Source organism: Perissodus microlepis, chromosome 18, assembly GCF_051167445.1.
Source record: "Perissodus microlepis isolate ML-2025 ecotype Zambia chromosome 18, ASM5116744v1, whole genome shotgun sequence".
NCBI lineage: Eukaryota > Metazoa > Chordata > Actinopteri > Cichliformes > Cichlidae > Perissodus > Perissodus microlepis.
The window spans coordinates 19,538,084-19,553,379 of NC_140478.1; the positions used below are offsets into that span (position 1 = coordinate 19,538,084).

Consider the following 15,296-nt stretch of genomic DNA (forward strand, 5'->3'; position numbering starts at 1 on the left):
TATCGAATATTCCTTCTGTCTTACAATAGAGTATTTAGGTCTCTTTCCCTTAAGGCTACAATGTGTAATATCTATATCATATTTGTATTTCAGAATCTCTGTTTGTAGCTGCTAAAGACAAGCACAAGAGGCAAGAGATAAATGAGATGGTAGAAGGTAATTTTCAATAGTTTTGGCTTGTTTGTTGGTTTATCCTGTTTCCATTGTGCCTTTGCAGTGAATCAGTGTATGCACTGCAGCTCTTTGTTGAAAGGAGTCACAAATTAAGTAAATGAAGCCATTAGGGACTTTGTACCTCTGTGTTTGGCTGCTGACCTTTGTCAAAGAGAGGAAGTTGTTGGGTCATGACTTGGCTTAAATTGTCTTGTTGCTTTCTGGCGTAATTTCTATTTAGTTTGCTTTGTTTTTTATGGGACCGTTGGAAAATTTGCTGCTGGAAAACTGTTTTTGATTTGCACTTACTGATGTTTTGGTCTTTGTCATGTTTTTATGGTTTGCGCTACTGTTGCAGAAAAAAAACAGCAATATTTTCAGTCTCCACATCTGTGGATTTGTGTGGTCACTAGATTATTTTGTTGCATGGAGGCTGACTTAGTATGAAGATATGAAGCTGTCTTTGATTCCATCAGCTGTTTGTGTTTCTGCTCTTGATGAGACTTGAATTACATGTTTCTGCTGCTTTACTATGACAAATTCAAATGATGGGACCAATGTTGTGTTCAATCGTTTTAGCGGTGACATTGACAACAACTGAACAAACTCCTAAACAGGATTTTCAGGGACATTCACGAGAGCTTAAAGTGGGAAGTGAAGGTAATGCAGTGCGTGTTTGCATGGATTTTTCTGGACACTGCAAGAGTAGTGAGAAAATTCAGTTGCAGTCTTTTAAAATGTTGTGCGCAGTCCTGTCAGTCTTTGCTTCAGTGTGTGCTCATCTATATGGTGAACGGCAAAAATACAGAATGAAGCTGGCTTTCGTTGTATGTTTTTATTGTGCCAGCTGCATTGTGTTCTGTGTTAAACAGGGAACATTTTGTTGTGTTTGTGACGCATTTTGTGTCGGATCACTGAGATAATGGTCTGAGGTGTTTTTGTTTTTTGTTGTTGCTTGTAGGTTTTTTCATTTTGAAATATTTCAGTGCTTCATGTCATCACAGATATTAACCCCCCACAACCCCCCAAATTATTTTTACCTCCACCAAGAAGGTTTTGTTTTTGGTAGCAGTGGTTTGCGTGCTTCTGTGTGTGTGTGTGTCATTCGTTAGTAAACGCAATAGCTCGAAAAGTTTTGAATGTATTCTGATAAAACTTTGTAGGGGTGTAGAGTGGGGGCATGTTATCAGTCCATTGAAAATCTCTTACATCCACCCTTTAATGTGAGCTTAATCATTTATCGGTCAGTAATCGACAAAAAAACATATCTTAGAAACTATGGCTCCGTGTATGTGGTGTGTATTGTCAATAGGGCTGCCACGATTAGTCGACTAGTCACGATTACGTCGACTATTAAAATCGTCGACGACTAATTTAATAGTCGACACGTCGTTTGAAGCTTTGTAAGATCCCAAAAGACGCAGGAATAAGTAGTAGGATTTAAGAGTGTAATAACGGACTGAAACAGAAGATGGCAGCACTGCATGTACAAGGATGCCAGCTGCCGTTAAACCCCGAAGAAGAAGAAGCTCTGTCCCAGAATTCATAGCGCAGCCCAGCTCAGTTTCCAACAATGGCGGCAGCTAGTTAGTTTTAATATTACTCTTATTATTCTTTTTGGGTCACAAAATAAAGTTTAACATATTTTCAGGCGAGAATGTAGCTGTGTAAACTTCAAATATCTGCTCAGTTTATCAAGACACCACATATTTTCAAAAGCGCTCCGACGTTTTCGGAGACGTCTGTTACCCACTAGCTCGATAGCTAGCTGGGGGAAAGGCTCACTAGAGCCGTGAGAACACCGGACTCCTGGCAAATCGTTTTCAAACCCACCGCCGTCTTTCGCTACTCAGGTTAAACATGATATATAAGTCACTTAGATAACTTGTTATGTTATTGTTTGCCTTTTTTTTTAGTATTTTATTTGTTCCTGAGTGAATCAGTTTGGCTGAGATTAAAGTTATAGTTTTTACACAGCTGAATAAACATCAAGCAGAAAACTGATTATCAGAAGTGTGAGATGCTCAAGAATTTACTCCGGTGTCCTGTTATATTTTAGATAGCAAGGAGTTTATTAAACTTCACCGAAACAATCTGCAAATTTCATTAAAATTTAATAAACTATCATTTTGTCTTCATTTTTAGTTAGCACATACCTTAAACACTTAAAGCTGCAAGCTAATGATAGTTATATGAGAGCAGATGCTGCTGGTGCAATAAGTTGTACGTTTTACGTCCAATGGATTTGATTAGTCGACTAATCGCAAAAATAATCGGTGACTAGTCGACTATCAAAATAATCGTTTGTGGCAGCCCTAATTGTCAACTTACAGAATAAGAATTTAAAGTATCATAATCCTATTAATCTACTTCAAGATTAATCGATTAATCGATCGCTATTTAAAGCTGTTTAAACGTCTTACTGTCATTGTTTTTATTGACAACATATAGGGAATGATATATGGAGATCCTAAATATCATGTTACATCTGATCACTTTTTCAAGGTTAAATAATAAAATAACTGAAATACATGTGGATACATTTTATGAAAATAACCAAAAAATCTTTAAAAATTATGCTTAAAATTCTAATGACTTTGTTTGGATCGTATACATTTAGGAAATGATACCCGTATATGGGGATTGTAAATATCACATTATAGTTTGCATTCAAATGTCGTGTCACATTTGACCTCTGACCTCACTTTTATGTGTCACATTTACCTTTATTTCAAGTTGACCCCAAGATGTGTTATATTTTTCAAGACAATACTGTCAAGAGGACGTGAATGAGCTGCCTTGATAGTTGGAAATATAATAACTATCTAATAGGATGATACTATAAAATAAGGTCAAATTATTAATGTCCAGTTATTTACTCTTCCTTTATTTCCACTACCTACCCCTACGTGTTTGTGTAATCAGAGTAAACATCTGTCCTGCTGTCCTTATCTGATTTATACTGCACTGCTTATTAAAGTAACTTTAAAAAGAACAAAGAAAACAACATGAAATTACACAAAATACAATAATATTCCCTTAAAATAGAGACTAGAGAGTGTGCTGCCTTGGTGGAAGTTTGTACTCTCTGAGAACTTCTTGTTGTTTAAAGTATTCAGTTTGCACACTTGTAAGCGGATCACATAAGAATGTGCGACATTCGTGTTTGTGTCTGTGCCTTTCTAACTCTGGCTCTTGTGTTAAAGTTACGCTAGAACTCCAGTTGTAAGGTTATTGTGTTTTATCCCAGCTGATAAGCCTTTTGCTGGAACCACTGACAAACCAGCTACCCAGCGACAGGGGACCAAAGAGCAGCTCGCAGGTACGCAAAGACTTGACTTTTGCATTGACCAGCAGGTTTCTTGCTGTACAGTACACTTTATTGCTACATTACTCTCATTATTAGTTTTGCTGCATGCTTGTGTTTTCGTCACATTGTTTGGCGGATTGAAATATGTTTGACTGTAGCTTGTCTGTGTGACTTTTTTTAAAGTTAGTTAAATTGATTTCTAAGGTTAAGTCAATTTAAAAGCAAACAATTTGATGTCTGAGTTTTTCTAAAGAACTTGACCAGTAACAACTTTAGTTTACTCTATTTTTTGATACAATTGCTCGAAAGTTTTTTTTATGTAGGTTAAAGATTTGTAGAAAAATCATTACTTTTAGGCTTTCATGTTATGATATATTCACTGATATTACTATAGTCAGTAATATTTGATATATTTATGATAAGATAAGATAAGATAAGATAACCTTTATTAGTCCCACACGTGGGAAATTTGTTTTGTCACTGCAGGAAGTGGACAGTGCAAAAGTTATGAGGCAAAAATTAGGATACAATAAGAATAAATACAGTACACAACTGTACAGAATAGAATAAAATAAAATACTATATACAGTAGAATAAAATAAAATAAATATACAATAAGATAAAAAATAGAATACAAATGCTATATACAACTGAGTAAAAATACAACGATGACAGAAAAGATTATTGCACTTAGTGTTATTGCACATGTGTGGATGTGTGTGTTTGATCAGTTAAAGTCTTTATTGTGGAGTCTGACAGCAGTGGGGAGGAAAGACCTGCGAAATCTCTCCGTCCCACACCGTGGGTGCCGCAGTCTCCCACTGAAGGAGCTGCTCAGTGCTGTCACAGTCTGCTGCATGGGGTGGGAGATGTTGTCCAACAGTGATGACAGCTTAGCCACCATTCTCCTGTCACTCACCACCTCCACTGGGTCCAGAGGGCATCCTAGAACAGAGCTGGCCCTTCGGATCAGCCTGTTCAGTCTCTTCCTGTCCCCGGCAGAGATGCTGCCGCAGAGATGATGAAGTACTGGAGACCACGAACGAAGAATGGAATGACTGATCTTACTGGTTCCTAATGGACTAGTGATCTACCAGAATGGTGATCACATTATACTTTATATATTAACTACTTACTTAATGAAGTAATGGTAATTGCTTTCATTCATACAGCTTAAAGGCTGGTCTGGTGTTTCCACAACTGCCAGCACACATTTGGGTGAAATAGGCAATTTATATTGAAATGTCACATTATTTTTTCCAAGCTAGTCACCTTTTAGGTATTTTAATTTGATTAGAACCTATTTTACATACTTTGTACCCTCTGCATTTAATTGGCTTTCCACCAGTTCTGTCACCGATAACTGGACCATAAAAGATAAAGCCCACTTGTGTCCAGTTTACTGAACAAAATGTAGTATGTAATAGGAGACTACAAACAAAGAATGATCGACCTTACTGGTCCTGAACAGACTATAATATTAGTCATCAGGCAGAATGGGGATTTTGTCCTTTTTTATACGCTGAATACTTATTCATGAAGTAATGGTAATTTGACTCGCTCATTAATGATCACAACTAATACATATTTTCACCTGAGGAAGCACTGAGTAACTTCATAATTATTCAGCCTGATTAATTATGGAATAGTTAATTACATCATTACTTTATACACAGATTATTGTTTTGAATATTTTTACTTTCACTTGAACACTGGGTTTAACATAATAACATGAAGTTTTTCTCTACTTGCCCTCAGGAATCCTATCAGAATGGAAATAGATTTCATAATATTGAGTTATATGGAATAATTTTGTCTGTGGCTACGCTGCTATGGAGTGTTGTTTTTAAACTGTCCTATCCCACGCACTGCAGTTTGCTTCTTGTGCTTCCCGTGGTTGTGATATGTTGGCAGAAAGATTGCTGCAAAGAGGTTTGTTGCAAGAAAGTTTATCTTAAATAATGGATACCAGTACTGATATAAGACCAGTCTCTTGTCTCTCAGTCTAGTTTTAAGTCTTTTTAGTTTGTGACACATAGTGTATATTGTGTGTGATCATGTGCCTCGGCCTGGCTTTGTAAATTCTCCTGTGCAATTAAATAAAAGTTTGCCATATATTTACAGTAATTATAATTACCTATATTGTGGTCCCATTAACCTGATGAAATATGGAAGATAAAGTTAAATAATATAAAATCTGTACCTTAGAAATGCTTCTTGCCTTAATGCAGTGTTCAGTGTGTCCATATGAGGATGCTGAGTGCTATTTGTTATGGTGTGTCAGTACTATTTTAAGATACTGCATTTCCAATCCAGTGCACGAGTCTGTGTGTTATTTGAAAATAATTGAAAGTTAGGAGCTTTTCCTCTATCAGTCACTGTCAGGGTTAGGAATGAAGTGTAGGTGAAACATCTGGATATAAAAGCATGTTGCTTTTGATTTGTTGCATCAATTATTCTGTTGTTGAAGCTGAAGTTCTAGTTAATGCAAGTCAATTAAAACCAACTAAATAAATACAATTACAGCACAGACCTCAGCAGTGACCTTGACAGTTGAAGCTGAGAAGCAGGACACCCTAAAGAAAATTGAAGGTATGTGCTGGCGTTCTTGACTGCTAAAGAGTTGTCACAGGAGTCTTGTATGAATGCAGGACTTTCGTCTACAAATATGAAAGACGCTGAATAAATTCACAGTTTCAAATCTGTGGTCCCGTCACGACCTTCTCAACTCCCAGCAGAGACAAAAAGGGTATAATGGGCAGCCTGCCTGCCTTTAAAGACACTCAATACTCTCACAACAGGCAGCTGGGGGTCTGCGAACATTACAAAAACCTTTTAGTTTGCAGCCCAGTTAATGTTAAGCAGAAGGATAAACACCTCAAGCTTAGAAAATCCACAAATGCAAAGCACAATCCTTACATAGCATCGCAGAAAATAACATTAAATGTTTGAGCTTAAAATGAACTACATACTTGTTTATGTTTCATATTTACTGAGTACTGTTGTACTGAACATGCTGCGGCCACACAGGCTCAAATTTCAGGCATTGTTGAGTCTTTGCCTCATTTGTTCTTGTTGGCTGTGCAACTTCAAGTCTGAAGTTGCACTTTGGATATTTGTAAATCATGCACTGTTGATTTTTATAGACTTTCTTCTGTATTTTACTAGTTTGTTAACAAGCATTTTCTCTTATTTATCCTAAACATCACCATTCTTCTTGTGTTTGTTCGGTACTGTGTTTATGACTGTGAAGGTAAACCTGCTGGTTTTGATGTCATCCCTCTGCTACAGCTGGATACCAGAGCGCTGGAATGAAATTAGTGGCACTGTGTGATAGGTTTGTAGCTTGAACCTATTCGCTGGAACGTTGAAGACAATATAATTACACAGCAAGCAAGACACGAAGTAGGCAAAGTTATTCATGTTTCTCGTGCACGGGAGAGAACCGGACAAACGCCGTTCCTTCGCTTGACCCCAGTTGCTCTCATCTGCTCCCCCGTAACACTGCTCTTTTATTGAGGTTACATGAATATACATAGCTTCATTAACATATGACGTCTACATACAAACAAAGAGTACCTTGCCTTTGTGTGTGTGTGTGTGTGTGTGTGTGGGGTCAGAGTGTGACCCCATAAATGACTTCCCTAAACCTGCTGGTCTGGAAGTCCAGCAGTTCATCTAAACAAAAGGCACTTAGCCTAAAACAGATATAGATACATTTATCCTACCATAAAACAATAAGAGAAGGTACAACCTCTCCCATGCTCCCAGAGTGCTCTCTAATGCACACAAAGTTTGCAGACTATCAAGGATCAAACCTCTACCAATCTACAACTAATTATAAAACTCTAAGCATATATAAGTAGATATTTCTAAGCATAAATGACAATCAACAATACAAAACCTAACACTGTGCTTTCTTTATTCTCCTTGTTTTGTTTTTATTCAGCCGAATTTGTTGTTACTCACTTGTTATTACCTCTGAATACCAGATTTGCAGAATTATCTTCTTGTTCTTCTCAAACAGGAATAGTTGAGAGCTGTATTTGACAGACTTTTAAGTGCTATGTTTCGAATAGGCAGAGGTGTACCTGCCCTGACTGTGTATCAGTGTTATTTTGTGTTTGTGCAATAGAGCTACCATATTGGATGCTTTTTATATTTTCTATTTTTGTTTTTAGTAGGTTAAAAAGTATATTTTTATACCAAACTAATCTTTTGTTATTAAATCCTATGGGTTACCATAATACATACCAACAGATTATTTTATCTATTTAATCCCAAGTTCTTCCAGTCATATTCATTCGAGACCTGGAGAGCCAAGTAGCTGAAGAGGGAGGTAGTGTTACCCTGCACTGTGAGCTATCAAAACCTGGAGTCCATGTAGAGTGGAAGAAAGGATCAGAAGTCCTGAGCTGTGGAGAAAAGTACCAGATAAAACAAAAAGGATTCTGTCATGAGCTGCACATTCTTGATTTGAGGCCTGGAGATACAGGAAGCTATTCCTGCTCTTTAGAGGATACAATAAGCTCAGCATCTCTGGTTGTAAATGGTAGGATGAAGCTATCGCATGTTTTCTTCTTCTTCCAACAAGTCCTTCATTTGTTACTTCATTTCTCCTTTCTTCATCATCCCTGTTCCTTTTTGCATAATTACTCCGTTTTCCTTTTTTTTTTGTCCATCAGCTCTTCCAGTTATTTTCACAAAAGAGCTGGAAAGCCAAACGGCTGATGAGGGTGACAGTGTCACCCTGAACTGTGAACTATCTAAAGCTGGTGTTCCTTTGGAGTGGAGGAAGGGAGAACTTGGTCTTTGTCCTTGTGCAAAGTATGAAATTAGACAAAAAGTACACCTGGCTACACTAATAATCCATGATGTTGACTCAGAGGATTCTGGGAGTTACACATGTGATGCCGGTGATCGTCGTAGCACTGCACAGCTAGCTGTGAAGGGTATGCTGTTGTTAGTAGTTTAAACATAGTGGCAATAGTGACTTTTTGGTTTATCTTTATTAGAATGTTGCTCGAAATATCTGACTTGACCTTAGGGTTAATACTCTAAACTCTATACTAAAGTATGTAGCTTTGACTCCAACTTCTGCTGCTTACTTCTTCACATGTGCGAGTTGAAGGCTAAAACTTGGCCTAAGTGTATTCATTCTTTCATTTCTCCTAAAAAATTTCCCTCATTTTTTCTCACTTTTCTACAGCCAAGCCTGTCCTTTTCAAAACCCAGCTACAGAACCTTGAAGGACAAGCAGGAGAGAGCACCTGTCTTCGTTGTGAAATCACAAAGCCGGGGGTCAGTGTGGTCTGGAGGTGTGGTGATCGGGTGCTGGCATCCAGCAGCAAGTATCACCTGAAGCAGGAAGGGACTGTAGTTGAGCTTATTATCTACAAACTGCAAGGAACTGACTCAGGAGAGTACTCCTGTGATACAGGCAGGCAGAAGACTTCAGCTGTCCTCACTGTGAAGGGTAGGATTTTTTTCTATTTAAGACTCCTCCTCCCATGCACTCTCTTGAGCTGGAGCCCAGTCATCCTTCATTTCCAACATACTCCCTCTTATTGACCATCTTCTCACAGAGCAACACTTGAGCATGAAGTGTTTTCAGTGTTCAAGAAAACTTGCTCGTCTCATATTCATTAGCACCTCACTCTTTTGTGCACTTCTTGTTATTTGTACGCACTTTTCTCTTGAGCTCAATCACTGATTTCACCATTTGAGCCTTTCACATTTCTGTCTTCACAAATATTAACAAACACTACTCTGTTTTCTTCACTTCACTTCACTCAGCAGAAATCTTCATAAATGATCAACTTGAACTTCACCAAACGTTGTGTGCTTCTAAACTGTATTTGTCAAACAGAGGTCGAGGTTAAAATACTGAAATTCTTGGAGAGCTGCGTTGTGTACGAGGGTGAAGATGTCTGCTTTGAGTGTCTGGTTTCTCATGAGGAGGCACCAATGGCACTGTGGAAACTCCAGGATGTCCCTCTGCAGAATAATGAAATGAACCTGATCAAGGCTGAGGGCCGGCTGCACAGCCTCACACTCAGAGGCGTCACTACAGCTGATTCAGGGACAGTAACTTTCACTGTGGGAAACCACACTTCCACAGCTTCTCTGACAGTCAGAGGTAAGGGAATTGTACGCAATGTATTCCTTGGGAACATCTTCCAGTTGGCTTCTACAATAATTTTGGGACTATCTTCTGCTCATTTGCTCTCAGTCTTCTTGTTTTTGGATACTTTCTCTCTATTTTTTCAGAAGTTGTTAAAAGCAACAACTGTCTTGTTATCTTTTCATCTTGCTATGGCATCTAAAGAAAATTCTCACTTTCCATTACATTTCTATTTCCAGAGTACATGCATGCTTACCTTACTTTCCATTGAACGTGGAACTAATAAAACTCTTTTACTTTTCATTTTAGTACTAAAATTACATATTGGTCTTGTTGATCAATGTGTTTTCATCCAGTAAATTTTTATACATCACCGAATGCTGTTATAACTGTTGTTTTACTTTTCTTCAGTTAAGCTGAAGCTGGAAGTGTTGAGTCTTTGACTTTTTCATGTTTGGAGTTACTTGGATTAAGGATTTAAGACATGCACCATGCACCACCAACAGCAAAACTGTTCTGATTGTTGAGTTTTTTGTGATTAGTTGTATTTGTGACTTTCTTTAAACTTGTGAATGGGTGGATTGTAGGTCTCCTTGGAGCACATTGATTGATTGTATGTAAATTTTGGAAGGACTGTGCAGCCTCGCTGTGGATTATAGTGTGTTTTCTGGTGTCAGTGTTCACTTTCTAAAGTTTTAAAGTCTGTCATCGTAATGAAATTGGTGTCTCTGGCAGCTGCACCTGTAGTATTCAAGAAGGAGCTGAAAAGTCAAGAGGCCAAAGAAGGAGGCGAAGCCTCTCTGTCCTGTGAGGTATCAAGCCCTGATCACAAGGTGACCTGGTGGAAGGGCTCAACTCTTCTCACACAGGGAGAGAAATACATCATGGAGCAAAAAGCAACCACTCACATTCTGATCATACACAAGCTGATCATGGAGGATAGTGGGGAATATACCTGTGATACTGGAGACCAGAAAAGCACTGCTACCCTGACTGTAAAAGGTAACAGAGCACATCTTCATCTATCATCTGTCTGTGTCTCTCATTTCCTCTCCTCTTGTCTTCATCCTTCCTGAAGTTCATATTCACCCCATTATCAAGTACTGGAGAAAAGTGTATCCTCTACTCACAGCTAATTCTCTTGGATTCACAGATTTAGAGAATCCAGTGCTTTACTGGAATTATCTGATTTTATTTATATGCATTGTTGATAGTTTAGTAGCTCTAGGGTGTTAAAAAACACCACTAGATCTATGTTTCTTAGATCTGGGAATGACATGTTGAGTAAGCATATGCCCTCATAGTCATGATGTCTGGAAGCTCTGCACAGAACTGATCTCTGATCTCTCATCATCCATCATCCCATTCACCCTCAGAGCATGTGCGGATCATTCGAGAACTCTGCGACATTACTGTGACCACTGGGAAAGACGCCGTCTTTGAGGTTGAGCTGTCACACTCTGGTGTCACCAATGGGGAATGGTGGCTTTCAGACAACCTGCTTCAAAATAATGATCTGAATCAAATGAGCATTATAGGGAGAGTGCACCGCTTGGTCCTCAAGATGGTAACCACGGATGAATCTGGAGATGTTGCCTTCGTGGTGGGAGAAGAGAAGAGTGTGGCCTGTCTTCTGGTGGAGGAGAAACCCAAAGGTAAAGGAGATGAGAGCTTTCACCCTCAGAGCCATCTTCATCAAAAACCACAAATTATTATTATTCTTTTTCAAATCCACTGGCATTTTACATTTTTTTGTATTTTCATTAAATATATTTTATTGTATTTATTAATTTTAAAGGGCTGATAGAGGTACTTTAGCTCAACGAAGCAATACTACTGTAAATTGTATGTTTTAAAACTGGGTAGTTTCAGATATATAATGTAGTTCTGCAGCATAGTTATTATTGTGACTGTATTTCCCATTTGGTGAGGTAATACATTTCTTACATTAGTCTTTGGTGCCCAGCCGTTAAATTCTGTATGTAATTTTCATCCCTGTGCTTGTTATATTAGTCTAGCTAGACATGGATTTAAAGTAAATTTGACTGCTTGCTAGAAACATACAAACACAAGACAGTAATTCTACGTTTTTTTAAATTGTCATATTATTTTATGTATAATTTGTGTTACAGTAGTGCACAGAAATCAAGAATGAAAGCATAATGCCAGTGCAGAACGGAAAAGGTTGCATATAAATGCTACTTGTCCTGTATTTGCAGTGCTAATATTAGAGAAGCCACACAACACTGTTGCATTAGAAGGTGAAACGGTCACTTTGGCCTGCACCATCTCTGACCCCAGTGGTAAGGTTACCTGGATCAAAAACAATGTGGCCCTCCAAGCGGGTCTCAAGTATGACCTGAAGAAGAATGCAGAATTTCATCAGCTTCGTATTCACAACCTGGTGGCTGAGGACGCCGGAACGTATACCTGCGACACTGGGGATGCACAGTGTGATGTCACGCTGACTGTGGAAGGTAAAAACATTGGATTGAAATGGACAACTAAAATATTCTTGAACGTCCACCTCCTTCAACCACCCAGTATAGTCTGAAGCCCTCAGGGATGTTTCTCTCGTCATCTCCACTATTTGACATCGAACTTGCCATCTCAATATGTTATATCAACCTTTCTTACTTTAAACTCTCACCAGGTGCCCCAGTCTTCTTCCAGACAGAGCTCAAGAACCAGGATGCCATAGAGGGTGATGATATTACTCTGCACTGTGAGCTCTCTAAGCCGGGTGTTTGTGTTGAGTGGAGGCAAGGAGGATTAGTCCTCCGGCCTGGTAAGAAGTATGAGATGAGACAGTCAGGGTGTATTCAAGAGCTCTGTATATGGAATCTGGAGCCTGATGACAGTGGCTACTACACCTGCGATGCAGGAGACCAGCTCACTACAGCTTCTTTAGCAGTGCAAGGTAGCCTCCCATTCAGTACTGTTGCAGTTTTTCTTAATTGTGAAACTTCTATCTGGCTCATATGTTGTGTGTTTTTTGTTTAGAGTTGGCATTATGATGATTATGAGTACATTTAAGGCTCAATGTATTCATATTTTCCACTCAACAGCAAAAGAAGTCTTCATTGTTTCTGGCCTTAAGTCCACCGATGTTTTTGTTGGCGAATGGGCAACTTTCTCCTGCCAGCTCTCTGGTAAAGCCCACGGCAAGGTGCAGTGGTGGCTGGATGGCAGCTTGTTGGAGAACAGCCCCTTTAGTGAGATAGGGCTGGCCCAGGGCCACATCCACACACTCACCTTAAAGAACCTGGCCACAGATGACTCTGGCACTGTCACCTTCAAAGCTGGCAGTTTAACATCAACAGCCAAGCTCTTGGTCAAAGGTATCATGAAAATGTTAACTGCAGACTGAGATAAGCTTTTTCCCAGAGACTGAGATAAAACAGTCTCTTGTGTCTTATACAATCTCTAAGGATCCTGCAGTGTTTTAATTCTACATTTAAAATCTTAATGGGTCAATTTTCCTACTTCAGTATTCCTTATTATTTTGAATTAAATAGTAGAAGCAGGAAACTAATATATTTATGTTTTCTATTTAATAACTGGCATTTACTACAAAAAATGTGCCATTCTTAGTGAAGAATATGGGGTTATATACTATGAAATATAATCATATTTCATATATATAATCATATTTTTACTGCAGGGTTCCATCCAGCTATTTGACATATTAGTGCTCCATCATGCATGAGAAGCAGTAGTTTGCATTTCATTAATAATAAGAAGTTATGTTTTATGCAATATGCTTTGATATAATCTAAAAAATACAACTGGGTGCAGCACCACAGTAACGCTTTAGTAACCTTTTCGACTCAATTAACTAGTATTAAAAATGCTGCTCTTCTTTTGAATGTAGGGCTGCTGAAATGATGAAAAATAATAATCACGGTTATGTTTCTCACTTTGAAACACAATCAGATTTACTAATTTTGTGGAGCATTGTTATACCTTAAGAAGTACTTTCTGATGCATCATCATTGACCTGTAAACAATGAGTATAATTACACAATAGTGAAAAGGACAACTAGAGAGCAACTTGCAATGGGATCAGACAAGCCCCCACACCTGGTCTGACTAAATCTAGCAACGTTGTGACAGTTTTGTTGATAAAATCCTTTACAAACAGATATCTAAACACTAGTTTTCTAATGATGCTAGCCTTATATTGTTCACATTCAAGCTACAGTAGACAGACCTCACTTTAGCCTGGTGTAAAACAGAACACAAAATGATTGATTCAGAGTGACGCTCTGGTCTAAAACCTCTCCCAAGGAGGTAATGTTTTTAGAGGCATTAGTGTGCATGTGTGTTTCCTACAAGGTCAGTAGATCAATCTGAGGGTTAAAGTGACAATAATGATATATATGAAGGTATTTAAAACTATGTTTCTTGTTGCCATCATTTGTATTGTCAGTATATGGGCACGTTTGTGGGGATTCTAAGTTTGCATTGAGTTCTTCTTCAAGATAAAATAATGTCGAAACTTAATAATGATAATAATGTATTTTATCTTTAAAAGTATGCTTTAAATTTTACTGCCTTTGTTTGTATTGACAACATTTGGGAAATAATACTGGTATATGGGGATAAAACATTTTAAATACAACATTATAGTTTGCATCCAAATATCATCTGAAATTTGAAAAATAATTCTCAAAATGATATCAAGTGTGTTAAAATGATTTTAACAAGGGAGGTGTCCAAAAGTACTTTTAAAAGAGCAAAGAAAACAAAATGAATATATACAAAATACAGTACTACTCTCTTGAAAAGTAAATACTGCCCAAGTTTGGACTCTCGGAGTGCTTCTTATTAGTTTAGTCTTCATTGTGAGTCCCTTGTGGTTTAGTCAGTCTAGCTATCAGGCTAGCTGACCTTTTGGCTGGTAGGTGGTGTTTCTGGTCCACATCCTGTGACTTTTTGTGTTTGATTTTCCTGCTTTAACATCTTGCCGGTTTTTTCATGCTCAATTTAAGGTTATATGCCCAGATTCAAGCTTTAATTACACTCGTATCTATACAGTATACTATTATCCATATTCTGACTGCAAATGTTGTAGCCAAACAGCTATTAAAGTTGTAAGCAGCTCCTTTTAACCATGCCTTCAACAACAGGGAAGGGAAGACCAATTAATACAAGAATGCTGAAAACAAGCATCATCAATCTGGGATTTCTTCATTCATTTTAAGCTTTTTTAAGCATGATCGTGATTATTACAATGTTAACCTGCAGCCCTAACTGTAAGTATCCCTCAGTAATATAAATAAGAAGCCTGTCTTATTTGATGTTTGGATTCAGTAAAAAAAACAAACATAATCTAGCCATGTTATAGTTCACAGATGGTGAACCAGAATATTGAAATGCTTGAAAGAAAGTGCTGCTCCACCCATCCATACAGGCCGGCTGCTCTCAAATAGTCATGCTCTATTCATCTCCTCTGTCCCATCCTACCAAACCCTTCTTCTAACCTTCCAGCATTAAAATCTCTAACTCTTGTATATACACTTTGAGTTTGGCATTTCTATCTACTATCACTCCCTTCTTCTCTATGAGCTGCCAGTAAGTCTTGACCCTTGGTTGTGAACTTTGACTGTTGGACTTTTTGACCCCCTGAGAGCTTATGTAGGTTAATGCATTGGACGATTTGAAAATACATAAAAATATACATAGAGTATTGGTACCTTACAATCA

General features: G+C 38.1%; 1 protein-coding gene across 7 annotated transcripts in view; it reads left to right on the forward strand.

Annotated features, from left to right (window-relative positions):
* Positions 1 to 15,296, forward strand: part of obscnb (obscurin, cytoskeletal calmodulin and titin-interacting RhoGEF b) — a 59,425-nt gene that overhangs the window by 28,643 nt on the left and 15,486 nt on the right. For 3 of the 7 annotated variants that reach the window (XM_084912469.1, XM_084912470.1, XM_084912471.1), the window contains exons 40-48: positions 7,749 to 8,015; positions 8,149 to 8,415; positions 8,673 to 8,939; positions 9,333 to 9,602; positions 10,323 to 10,589; positions 10,964 to 11,242; positions 11,807 to 12,064; positions 12,241 to 12,507; positions 12,656 to 12,928. In XM_084912469.1, the coding sequence (XP_084768595.1) occupies positions 7,749 to 8,015; positions 8,149 to 8,415; positions 8,673 to 8,939; positions 9,333 to 9,602; positions 10,323 to 10,589; positions 10,964 to 11,242; positions 11,807 to 12,064; positions 12,241 to 12,507; positions 12,656 to 12,928 (2,415 nt within the window). The remainder of the gene's footprint in view (positions 1 to 7,748; positions 8,016 to 8,148; positions 8,416 to 8,672; positions 8,940 to 9,332; positions 9,603 to 10,322; positions 10,590 to 10,963; positions 11,243 to 11,806; positions 12,065 to 12,240; positions 12,508 to 12,655; positions 12,929 to 15,296) is intronic. The other 4 variants (XM_084912473.1, XM_084912475.1, XM_084912472.1 and 1 more) reach the window with 3 other exon arrangements.